The sequence below is a fragment of the Microtus oregoni genome, unplaced genomic scaffold, assembly GCF_018167655.1.
Source record: "Microtus oregoni isolate MIOR12 unplaced genomic scaffold, Mior012 000040F_ref0000088, whole genome shotgun sequence".
Taxonomy (NCBI): Eukaryota; Metazoa; Chordata; class Mammalia; order Rodentia; family Cricetidae; genus Microtus; species Microtus oregoni.
In genome coordinates, this window is record NW_024543207.1 from 19,678,610 (window position 1) to 19,692,052 (window position 13,443).

The 13,443-nt window shown below is 42.8% G+C and overlaps 1 protein-coding gene across 1 annotated transcript in view; it reads right to left on the reverse strand.

Moving 5' to 3' along the window:
* The window catches only part of Adamts16 (ADAM metallopeptidase with thrombospondin type 1 motif 16), a 100,527-nt gene that overhangs the window by 41,896 nt on the left and 45,188 nt on the right, over positions 1–13,443 (reverse strand). The window contains exons 10-11 of the mRNA XM_041632225.1: positions 7,076–7,229; positions 5,045–5,140 (exon numbers count right to left, since the gene is read on the reverse strand). Of these exons, the coding sequence (XP_041488159.1) occupies positions 5,045–5,140; positions 7,076–7,229 (250 nt within the window). The remainder of the gene's footprint in view (positions 1–5,044; positions 5,141–7,075; positions 7,230–13,443) is intronic.

The window sequence follows — 13,443 nt, forward strand, 5'->3', positions numbered from 1 at the left end:
AATTTTGTCGAATGCTTTTTCCGCATCTAGTGAAATGATCATATGGTTTTTTTCTTTCAGTTTATTTATATGGTGGATTACATTGATAGATTTGCGTATGTTGAACCAGCCCTGCATCTCTGGGATGAAGCCTACTTGATCATAATGGATAATTTTTCTTATGTGTTCTTGGATTCGGTTTGCCATTATTTTATTGAAGATTTTTGCGTCGATGTTCATGAGTGAGATCGGTCTGTAATTCTCTTTCTTGGTTGGGTCTTTTTGTGGTTTTGGTATCAGGGTAACTGTAGCTTCATAAAAGGAATTTGGCAATGACTCTTCTGTTTCTATATTGTGAAATACCTTAAGGAGTATAGGTATTAATTCTTCTTGGAAGTTCTGGTAGAATTCTGCATTGAAACCATCTGGTCCTGGGCTTTTTTTCGAAGGGAGATTTTTGATAACCATTTCTAATTCTTCGCGAGAAACCGGTCTATTTAGATCATTCACCTGGTCTTGGTTTAGCTTTGGTATATGATACTTATTTAAAAAAATGTCCATTTCTTTTGTATTTTCCAGTTTTGTGGCATACAGGCTTTTGTAGTAAGATCTAATGATTCTCTGAATTTCCTCTGTGTCTGTGGTTATGTCCCCCTTTTCATTTCTGATCTTATTTATTTGCGTGTTCTCTCTCTGTCGTTTAATTAGTTTGGATAGGGGTTTGTCGATCTTGTTGATTTTCTCCAAGAACCAGCTTTTTGTTTCATTGATTCTTTGGACTGTTTTCTGTGTTTCTATTTTGTTGATTTCAGCCCTCAGTTTTATTATTTCCAGTCTTCTACTTCTCCTGGGCGCGTCTGCTTCTTTTTTTTCTAGAGCTTTCAGGTGTGTTTTTAAGTCCCCAATGTATGCATTCTCCGTTTTCTTTAAGTGGGCACTTAGTGCTATGAACTTTCCTCTTAACACTGCTTTCATTGTGTCCCATAGGTTTGAGTATGTTGTCCCTTTATTTTCGTTAAATTCAAGGAAGACTTTAATTTCTTTCTTGATTTCTTCCTTGACCCAGGCGTGGTTCAGTAGTTGACTGTTCAGTTTCCATGAGTTTGTCGGTTTTTTGGGGGCAGCGTGGTTGTTGCCTTCTAACTTTAATCCGTGATGATCTGATAAGACACAGGTGGACACTGAGATTTTTTTGTATCTGTGGAGGTTTCCTTTGTTTCCGAGTATGTGGTCAATTTTTGAGAAGGTTCCATGAGCTGCAGAGAAGAAGGTATATTCTTTCCTATTTGGGTGGAATGTTCTATAGATGTCTGTTAAGTCCATTTGCTTCATTACCTCCAATAATTCTCTTAATTCTCTATTAGGTTTCTGTCTGATTGACCTGTCCCTTGGAGAGAGAGGTGTGTTGAAGTCTCCTACTACTAGTGTGTGTGGTTTGATGTCTGCCTTGAGTTCTAGTAATATTTCTTTTACATAAGTAGGTGCTTTTATATTGGGGGCGTATATATTCAGGATTGAGACGTCCTCCTGATGAATTGTTCCTGTTATGAGTATAAAGTGACCGTCTCGGTCTCTTCTGATTGATTTTAGTTTGAAGTCAGTTTTGTTAGAAATTAGTATGGCCACACCTGCTTTTTTCTTAGGACCATTTGCTTGAAACACCTTTTCCCAACCCTTTACTCTGAGTAGGTGCCTGTCTTTGTGGTTGAGATGTGTTTCTTGCAAACAGCAGAATGTTGGATCCTGTTTTCGTATCCAATCTTTTAGCCTGTGCCTTTTTATAGGTGAATTGAGCCCATTAATATTAAGTGATATTAATGACCAGTGGTTGTTTACTCCGGTTATTCTTATTGCTTTTGGTAGTAGAGATTGTGTGTCTCCTTTCTTTGAGATGTGCTCGTGAAGGGCCATTAGATGCCTGGGTTATTGTAGGCAGTGTTGGCAGTGGTGGATTCCTTGGGTTGCGATTTTCCTTCTATTACTTTCTGTAGGGCTGGATTTGTGGCTACGTATTGTTTAAATTTGTTCTTATCCTGGAATGTCTTGTTTTCTCCGTTGATAGTGAACGATAGCTTGGCTGGGTATAGTAGTTTGGGTTTGCATCCATGGTCTCTTAGCTTCTGCAGAACCTCTATCCAGGACCTTCTGGCTTTCATAGTTTCCATCGAGAAGTCAGGTGTAAGTCTGATCGGTTTACCTTTATAAGTTACTTGCCCTTTTTCTTTTGCAGCTCTTAATATTCTTTCTTTAACCTGTATATTTTGTGTTTTGATTATTATATGGCGAGGAGATGTTTTTCTTTGATCCAGTCTGTTTGGTGTTCTGTATGCTTCTTGAATATTTAAATGAATATCTTTCTTTAAGTTGGGAAAGTTTTCTTCCATAATTTTGTTGAAAATATTTTCTGAGCCTTTGAGCTGTGACTCTTCTCCTTCTTCTATTCCTATTATTCTTAGGTTTGGTTTTTTTATTGTGTCCCATAGTTCCTGAATGTTTTGTGTTGAGAATTTGTTGGCTTTGCTGTTTTCTTTGATCTGTTCGTTTATTTTCTCTATGGTGTCCTCAGCATCTGAGAGTCTTTCTTCTAGCTCTTGGATTCTATTGATTATGCTTGTTTCTGTAGACTCAGCTCGTTGGCCTAGATTTTCCATATCCAGCTGGTCCTCAGTTTGTATTTTCTTCTTTGCCTTCATTTCAGTTTTCAATTCTTGAACTGTTTCCATTACCTGTTTGATGGTTTTTTCTTGGTTTCCCAGGGTATCATGTACGTATTTACTCATTTCTTCAAACTTTTTGTTGTACTTCTCATCCATTTCTATAAGGGCATTTTTTACATGTTGTTTAAGGGACTCTATTATCTTCATAAAGTCGATTTTTTCCACTTCTTCTGTGTTAGGTTGTTCAAATACTTCTGTTGTAAGATCATTGGGTTCAGATGTTTTCATGTTGTTTTTCGGATTATTGGGTGAGTTCTTGCCTTGGCGCCTGCCCATCTCCTCCTATTGATCCTATCCAATGGATCCTTTAGAAACCGGATCAGGTTTCCCTGCTGGCCAAGGGCTCCGCTTACAAAATGCCCTCACTCTCTTTTGTGTTTCCTGCTGCAGGCCAAGAACCCTCTCACCCCTCCGAAGGATCTTCAGGACAGGACCAGGCTCCCCTTGTGCCAGTGACCTGGCCAACCAAAGGCCTACCTCTTTGATTCAATTGTAGTAGGGCGATCTGCTCTCCTTATTGCAGCCTGTCCCAGCTGCTTGGGTCTGGCCACCGCTCAGCCGCGTCTGGCGCTGCCACCGTGCTGCCGCCGCCGCTGCGCCGCGTCTGGCGCCGCCGCCGCTGCGCCTCCGTGCGTCTGGCGCCGCCGCCGCTGCGCCTCCGTGCGTCTGGCGCCGCCGCCGCTGCGCCTCCGTGCGTCTGGCGCCGCCGCCGCTGCGCCTCCGTGCGTCTGGCGCCGCCGCCGCTGCGCCTCCGTGCGTCTGGCGCCGCCGCCGCTGCGCCTCCGTGCGTCTGGCGCCGCCGCCGCTGCGCCTCCGTGCGTCTGGCGCCGCCGCCGCTGCGCCTCCGTGCGTCTGGCGCCGCCGCCGCTGCGCCTCCGTGCGTCTGGCGCCGCCGCCGCTGCGCCTCCGTGCGTCTGGCGCCGCCGCCGCTGCGCCTCCGTGCGTCTGGCGCCGCCGCCGCTGCGCCTCCGTGCGTCTGGCGCCGCCGCCGCTGCGCCTCCGTGCGTCTGGCGCCGCCGCCGCTGGGCCTCCGAGCATGGTTCTTAACTACCTTCTAAATCCTATCTTTAAGTCTACGTGTAGGTATATCTATCTCCCTTCATCCGAGGACACCACCACAGAGAACCTCAGCTGGGCACAGTGCAGAGAACAATCAGTTACGGGGCTCAGCCTCAGTGGGTACACCTGTGGCACAGCTCGTGCAGTTATGGCTCAGGGAACGTCTCAAAAGAGACAACAGAAACCTGTAAGAGTCAGAATGCCAGGGAGCCTGCCCCGAATCAGTCTCTCGTGGGAATGGCTGCATAACCAACATCTGAACAGGAACAAAGTCAATACACATGAAAACGTGGAAAGGGGACACTCTCATGGGGCCCAATTACTAGACAAGGAAGCACAAGCAACTGGTAACTACTGGCAGAGGTAGAGTTGGCACTCCCAGGAATGAGAGCCCTAACTGGTTGTTCAGTACAGAGTGCTTAGCCTCGAAACAATATGCACACACACAGTAAGAATGGGCTCAGCAGGTTGTGTATATATATTTGAGCATACATTTTTATTATATATATTTATGTCACACACACACACACACACACACACACACACTACTAATTAGGGAGAAGAGGCTATCAATTTGAGAGTGAAGGTGTAGCCTAGAAGTGAGCAAGCCCAGTCCCTCAGTTGGGCCCTATATTTTGTAAGAGCTGAGAAATTGAGCTAAGGAGTAGAAATGCATGCAGTCACCTCTCTGCTCCTGACTGTGGGCCTGATGCAATGAGCTGTTTCAGCTGCTGTTGCCTCGACTCTCGTGCTATGACGGACTCTAACCTGGAAATACGAGCTAAGTTCCTTACGGTCAGGGTCTTTGATTACGCGAACAGCAATGCCACCAGGACAAGGCACCATGTGATCTTGGGCACAACACTGCCCACTCAGCCTGTGCTTCTGCAACATAACCCCTGAGAAACTACTTCCGCCAAACCAGCTCTAATTCTTTCCAACGTGAAGTGGGAGAAAGGCGGCATTTAGAATGTAAGGGAAAATAACCTAAACTACTACGGAAAATGAAACTGCTTTGAAGCTAAATAAAATGTAGCAAGAACGTACAAGTTACATTGAGCAGCTGTATCACCCAGAGAGGTCAGTATTTGCCATGGAGAGCCCAGAGTGTCTGAGGTATGAACAACTCAGTGGTGTGACAATAGAAAGGACACACATCTTTCCAAAGAAAGTCCACACTTCACCATGTCCACACTGGGTGCCCATGGGTGCCCTCTGCTGCTGGAGTTCACACCTCACCATGTCCTACCCACATTGGGTGCCCTCTGCTGCTGGAGTCCACCCCTTACCATGTCCTGCCCACACTGGGTGCCCTCTGCTGCTGGCATGAACTTCGTTTCACATTTCCTTCCAATCCGATGGCACCACAAGGCCTTACAGATATCCTAGAGGGGGAGAAGCCATTAGTGTCGCAGATGATTGCATGTCTGTCAGCAAATGGGAAGGGACGTCCCTCAGCCACAGGGAGGAAAAGTCAAGAGGGAGCTGGAAAATCTGAACCCTGGCCTCCACTTTTGCAATCCTGAAATTTGAAAATCATACTTTGTAAACCAAAGGGTAAGATAGGATTAATCTTGGCATTAAGAAAACCCATAGAAATGTAATTTTTTAAAAAATCAAATGACATTTTATCGTGTATTCTTCTCCATCCCAATTTCCACTAACTTCCTCACATATGAAAATTAATTTCTATTCTTTCTTTATTAATTCCTTTATGTTTGAAATCAGACTCTTGTGCTGTTATTCAGACTGTCTCCGAACTTCACAGGGTCAAATGAACCTCCGGCCTTAGGTTCCTGAGTATCAGAGACCACAGGTACTTGATACTGTACCTACTCCTCAGGTTTTGAACTAACCATGATCAAGACACTGTTGGCATGTCCACATGTCTGTTCACCTGTGTGCAGGCCTGCACCTGTCTACCCAGTCACTGATCCATCCATGCAGGAGTCTTGGAGGCACAAAATTCTCACCATATATGTATGTACCTACTTCCGGCGTTCCTGGCTACACAAAGCAGCAGCTTGCAGAAGTAAAACTAAGAGGAGAAACAGAAATGCGAAGGTCCATTGTCGGAGGTTTTAAACCCCTCTCTACTGAATTGCTGAAACAGATGGAAACATGGAGGACCAAAGGCATAGACAATATCATCGGATAAAAGCAAGGTATTTGTTGTAAGTATGGTCTGGACTCATGCCCTAGGGTCTGTGGCTTGTTTAAACAAACACCTTGTTTGCTGATCATGACAAGGCTCAGTTGTTTCATTTTGCTGCATGTCACTATTTCATCAGTAATAAAAAGGCAGCCTACAATTAGCTTGATATTGCTTGTAACTTATAGATGGTGTTGGGATATCATTGACAGTGTGGTGTACAGTCATGACACTCATAACACAGAGACTGGAAGTACAGTCTGGAAAGTCTGATCTTTAACAAAAGCTTTAGTTTTATATGTCTTTCCTCCTAACAAATACAAGAGTGATGTAGGGAAAAAATTCTTGGTATTTCCCACAAAAGGGAAACTGGCCTTTAGCAGAACCCCAGCTGCGTTTAGATGATTACGCTTGATAGAGGAGAGGCAGGGGCATTACTAACACTTCTGAAGTCTTGAGGGCTTTCTGGAAGACTGCATATATTTCTGTGTATTTTATTCTTGATTTCATTATAAACTAGAATAAAAGAAACTTCAAAACTAGTTACTTTCATGTGATTTATGAGTAGCTCTCCTTGTGGTTTTAAGTAGAGCAAATTCCTAAATCTGGACGCTCCCTGTCTAGCCAGAATGCATATCTGTGCTCCGTGAAGGATTTATGCGGGAGATCACCAGGGAGACATCCCTAGGGCTAGAGAGGCATCACCCTGTGTGAGGAACTGCTCTATAAAAATTATACTTGGGAAACTCAATAGTCAGGAGCCTCATGATGTACTGCTGTTACCTTTCAGTAGACTGTGCTCATGTTGGGACGGGGGTGGGGAACATTGTTTCCTTAATACTATCTGAAAAAAATTGCGGAGTATTAATTTGCCAACTTAAACCAACTAAAAATTATTACTGTGCTCCCACATGATAAATCAGGAAGAAAGATCTGACCTAATAAGCCAAGTCAACTCTGAAACGAAAGCTGATACTCGCAGCAGTATCAACCATGATCTGCTCTGCCAGGAAAGCATGTGTTTCCTGTTACATTGGGCCGGTCCCGGCATATAGGATTTGACATTTGGTAGGTGCCCAATAAATGCGAAATCCATCACTGTCAGTTACACTAAATAAAATGGTTTTATGAATCATAGTGGAGGAAGCATGTGACAGTAAGCACTTGCCTTTCTGAAGTCCAGCATGCAGAGCTTGGCTTTCTCTCCGAATTGCCACTTGCACTGTGTGTTTGCATCGTACAGTTGTCCCGGCAGCTTCTCTGGGTATTTGTACTCTTTCACGGGCTTCGGCTGATCAGCAAGGCATATGGCTTGGGCAGTGCTGAAGCAAACAGGAGGTGTTATCAAGGGACTAATCCTTCCTCATGTGATCTGATGACACCTTTTGTTTAGAGAGATGCTTATTTTCTTTGCCACAAAGTTCAAGACCAAATTTTTTTATTTAAAGATTTAAAGCCAGAAGTCATGTTTTTTTTTTCCTGAAATTACTCATAAAATATTTGACCTATCTAAAACAAATTGCTCTTCAATAGATATCTCAAAATCAAGGAAAATGAAACTGAAAAATTGTGACCAGATGTTGAAAGTGAGAGGTTTCTAACGCAAGTGCTTACTACACACCCTTTGTGCTAGAAACAGCTGGACTACAGAAATTGCCGTAAAAAATCAAACCATAATCAAACTACTTCAAATACAACAACTCACTTCCTCCTTGTCTTCCTGTCTTCAGAATGGACTAAATATGGCTTAACCTCGCTGGTAGGTAGCTAGAGTCTGACCAATGATTCCTTTGCCAACAAACACAGCATCTCTATGCGTTTGAATTTGAAGTATCCCCTCAAAAGGCTCATGTGTTGAAGTGTGATCCCCAACTCATGGTCCTATGGGGAAGCGACTGGCTCCTGAGGCCACTGGCTTCATCCATGGTAATCCATGGATTAATGTGAGCATCCCTGCTGAATGAGATATTGTGAAGTCAAGTGTAGTTGAAGAAAAGAAATAAAACCTTCCACTCCATCTCTCCTCTTTCTCTGTCTACTCTCTGGCCATTGTGAAGTGAGCAATCTCTTTACTATACAATACACACTATACAATAAACATTTCCTCATGTTCAAAGGCTGAAAGTTCTGTAACTATGAGACCAGAACACTGTTGCATTCTTTGAAGTATTTCTCTCAGGTGATTTATCATAGCAACAAAATATAATTAACAAAATTTGTGCATTTATGGTGAGTATTTAATAGTTTTATGCTTGCAAGTAGCAAATAAGTCATGCCTATATGTTCCACGAGCCCACATCTCTCTAAACATCTTCCTAGACCCAAGTGCTATCTTTACAACGACTGAATCCCAGACTAGGAGAACTTTGTTTGTCCTCTCATGGTGTTACTTCCAGACCGCACACCTTTGAGCTCATCAGTCTGCAACAAGGTGGTGTATAGTCCCAAAGCGTTCACGGTGGATTCCACCAAACATTGTGGGGTAAACTGGGGGCTCTCTGCAGTCTCTTCAGTCTATGAGGTCAGCACTACCCAAAACCAAGTCTAGAGGAAGATATTAGAGGAAATTACAGACTAAAATCTGTTATGAAGAGAGCTGCAAAAGTCTTTTAAAAACATTAGTAAAGAGTTCAAAAATGCATAAAATAAATTATAGTCTACAGCCAAGTAAGTTGAATCATAGGTTCAAAAATATAACATATACCACAACCATGTGGGCTCAATCGTAATTCAAAATTCAAAAGTCAGTTGGGAGGGGCATGCTGGGGAAATAATTCAGTTTTAAGAGTACTGTCTGCTTTTCCACAGGATCTGTGTTTACTTCCCATCATCCACATGGTGGTTCACAACTGTCTGGAGCTCCAGTTCCAAAAGATCTAGCATTCTTTTTTGGTCTTTGTGGGAACTGGGCATTTGTTGTGTGTTGTTCCACTGTATGCTGAGAATATGTGTTGCTTTTATTGGTTGATGAATAAAACTTCTTTGGCCTATAGCAGGGCAAAATACAACTAGGTGGGAAAGCCTAACTAAAGACAAGGAGAAAGAAGGCAGGGTGGAAAGAAAAGCCAGCAGCTGCTGGAGAAACAAGAGGTGAGGTAACAAGCTGCCAGCCTCATGGGAAAATATAAACTATTAAAAATTAGGAGCTAGCCAGTAATAAGCTGGGCAATCAGCTAAACAATTATAATTAATATCAAGCTTCTGATTGATTATTTTATAATTGGTCATGGGAACAGGTGGGACACAGAAAAGCTTCTCCGGCTACAGGTGTCCCTATGGTACATATACATACATGTAGGCAGGACACCCCTGCACATACAATAATAATTAAAAGTTTAAAAGCATTAAAAGTCAGATTCCATAACCCACTTTGTCAATATCATATGATATCAAGAGTTGCAAAAAAACATGTAGTAGAGCCCAACACCCATTCCTAGAAAACTAGGAGAAAGAGAAGAACCTCTCAGCTTGATAAAGAACATCTTCAAAAGCCAGAGTCATGATGTGAGAAGATGAAACTTTACTATTAGGCCAGACACAGAGTACATTGCCTTCTCATTGATCATTTACAGCACTGTACCAGAGGTCCTAACTCAGCTGACAGTGGGAGCAAGATAAGGGGATGTCTGTAGATACGGAGTGAGGGAATGAGACTATCTGTCGTCTGTGCAGCTGACATGATTGTCTGCACAGAATATGCAGAACCACTAGAAAACTTCCTGAAACTAATAAGTGCTTTTAGGAAAGCTGCACCATGAACAGCTAGTCCACAAGATGGATTGCTGTATATAAACCAACAAAGAGAAGTAGAGCTCATTAGAAATGACAAGCATGGTGTCATTTACATTGATGCTCTAAAAATGAAGCAGGAATATAAATCTAGACAAGTATGTATGATATCTTTAATCCAATAGGCACTAACCCCTGATGAAAGACATTGGAGAAGCGAATGAATGAGGAGACACTTGAGGTCCTCAGAGAGGTAGGGGGATCAATAAAGTAGAGATGGTATCTGCCAGTTCTTCTTGCCTTGATCAATTAATTACAATCAAAATACAAACAAGTCATTTTATGGATATGGAAGTTGGCTCTCAAATTTATATGGAGAAAAAAGAGATCTACAATAATCTACAGAAAATTTAATGATAAGAACAAAGATGAAAGGCAATACCTTCTAATCTTAAGACTTCCTAGGCACTCACAATAATCAGAAAAAAGTTATAGTGGCAAAATAACAGAGAACTCAGTCAATGGAACAAAATAGACCAGCACAGAGAGAGTCCCACATAGATGTACTCAACTCATTCACAACAAAGGAACAAAGACAAGAGACGAGAGAATAACCTTTTTAATAAATGAAGCTTGAGTAACTAGATATTCACATACAGAATTACACACACACACACACACACACACACACACACACACACACACATTCTCATTATGTTAGAGGGCTCACATAGTCTCATTTCAAGATTTGCTATGAACTCCTGGTGGTTAAATTCCTCTCGTTTTCACAAAAGGCCAGGTATATTGGTAAATAAAACAGAAGAGAGGCTCTAGCATTATGTCAGCCTGAATGGCCAGCTAACTTTTAAAACATCTCACGAACTTCATTGCAAAATAATTTGACCTTTACATAAAACTGTCCAATGTTTCATTACTGTTAGCTGCTTTATGTTCATACAATAAAAACAAATGAATGAATTCAATCTCTACAGGTAGTAAATAGGATGAATCTCATATATTTATCTTATGATTCTTTTCATAGCGAGTTAAAACAACAAGGAAGAACAGCCCTCGGGACTCTGCCTGGAGACTGGCCATTGCTGAGAGCTATTAGAGAAGACTGAGGGGTCTAGACCAAGGCTCTGTAGCGTGACCTGGAAGAATTTACAGGACACGACCACCATAGAGAGCCACTGAGTTGTGTTCTTACTGTCTGTCTGTGTGTGGTACCACAACAGTAGTAATAGTGTGGAAACAACGGCCGAGGCCAGAGACAGCATGTGGGGGGGCTTCAAAACCCTTCACCACTCTCACGACTGTGTTGCATAATACAAAGTGCCTGATATTTTTTTCAGCTTAGCCACAGTCCCTCATTTTTCAAGGGAGAAAACAGGGTCTCTCAGAAAACATTCTCTGTTACCACAGATGCCTTTGAGAAGTGAGTTTAGATCACTTAGTGCAGCTCTGCTTGCTCACTCCGACCCCTTCCCTTTCCCTCCACGGTGGTCCCTGTTCTCTCTCCTATCTTCAGCACAAAGGTCAGCCCTGGCTAGGATTCCTCAAGGTGAGCACCTGACAGTATCTGGATACAGTCGAGAAGGAAACCATCCCAATGGCCTCTCATGGGAATCCCTTTTCCTCACCCACAGAGCTGTATAGTACTGAGGATGGCAGGAGAGGCCACTCCCCCTCACTCCCTCCCTTCTTCCAGGAGGTCCCTTTCCAACGCATTATTCACTAAACCCCTAGACTCACATAGGTGAAGGGTAGGCAGGGGTGTTGACCCATAGGGCAAGATTCCAAATGAAGAAAAAAATAAAGTAAAGATGAGTCTGTTGTAAAATGTAACGTGACGGTCTAGAGTCTCCCCAGGTCACTGGCTCCAGCAAACAGACACGGGGAACTGAATGACAGGCTGTCGTTTCCCTCGGTCATGGACTTCACTGATTCAGACAGTGTGTATTAATGGTAAATGACACATGACTTCACCGGGTGAATTTCTCCAAAGAAGTATCTGTTCTTCTCAACTCCACCTAGAGCGGAGAAAAGCTGAGCTGGCCACCCCAGGCCATCCATTTCCCAGATGCTGACCCAGGACGGCGGCGGCAGCTTACTCATGGCTGGGAACATATCCCAAAGGCTACCTAATTGGTGGAGGATAGAACACTATTTTGAATATGTGGAAATCAGGAAGCTAGCAACCACAGCATCAGTCAGACAGGCAGTCCTGGGTTCCTTAGGACTAAGAACTCTAGGTTTCACATATGTGAGGCTGTCCAATTGAAAACTATGTTTTCAATTTCAATGACTCCCCACAGTGATTTAACAATGCGATGCTCTCTTGCAAAGCTTGATATTAAAAAAATGACAGTGCAGAATATTGCATGTGTATTTGTAGTTACAAAATCTACTAATTAGTAAAGTCCCTGAAGAGAGTTTCATTACAAAAACAACTGAAAAATATTTTATTGCTTACCCTAAAACCAAACGAGCATATTTCAGAATCTGATTTTACTCTTTCAGTACTGTTGAGCAAAACTGGATTTTAATTCTATATAATCTATAATCTTAATAGTAATTCTGAGAATCACATTCTGATTTGAAGATTACATTGCACTTCTAATATCCTCAGATGATTTTTCTGTGATCGGACAATGGTTTCCTTGCCATGGGTCTTCTCAGTTTTTTGACTCTTTCATGATACAAATTCTTACTACATACCCAAAATTTCATCCTCTAAACTTCTAAGTTGTCAGACTATAATTTAAAATTATAAAAACATTGATATATTTGTCTCACAGACATTGAGAAGAAAGAGAGTTTTGTAAAATTTGGGGCAAGAACCAAGTAAATCCTGGAAACACTTTTGAGTAAAGAAACTCCCATCTCCCCTGTTAACACAAGTCAGAACAGAACCATGTTAAAGAACAAACTCTTCCTTCTTACATGAAGTTTCACTGACACTGGGAAGAGATGAATAATTGCAAGAAAGAGCTAAAGACAGTCTGCCTGGCCCCCAGTGTGGGAGGGGATCCCAGGGAGCTCTCGGTGAATGGGAGGAGTCCAGATAAGAGGTCAAAGCTGTTATCACGTTGTTTAATGTGGCCCCAGCTAGAAAGAGTCAAGGTTTGAGAATAAGCAGCTTTGGGTGCTCAGCTCTAAATGGGACATGAACATCATCCTCTCTGAGTCCTAAGGAACACTGTGGAAGAGGGTGCAGAAAGAATTTAAGAGCTAGGGGATGAAGGGAGTGGGAGGAAGGTGGGCTGTCGGGAAACGCTGGTGTCATTTGGGGATGGTATGGTCTTTGGATTTATAAACTCATAGAAACTATGGTTCTTTGTGCAAGACAAGACTGATATCCCAGCATGGAGTCTCAGGTGTCTCTGAGAACCCATGGACACTTAAAGATCACTGTTGGAAGGGGGAATAAACTTTCTCCAGAGGTGTAGCCACTATTAACTCATCCATGTTCCAATAAGTGAACCCCACCTTTGCAAATAAAACCCTCCCCAGTGAAACTCAATGGGACACAAAATTACAGCAACAAGAAAATAAAGCAGAAACAGAAGGATGTGTAGGGCTGGGGGTATTGCTTAGTTGTAAAGTGCTGGACACAGGAGACAAGGATCTGAATTCGGATCCCCACATCTTTCCCACAATAGAAGTAAACAGTAGAGGTAAGCGGCAGGCATCTATAACCCCAACCTTGTGGGGGTGGGGGTCAGGGGACCAGAAGGGTGGCAGGTCCCTGAAGCTCACTGGTGTTCCAACTGTCAAACCTGAATGTCAGGAAGAAACTTTGTC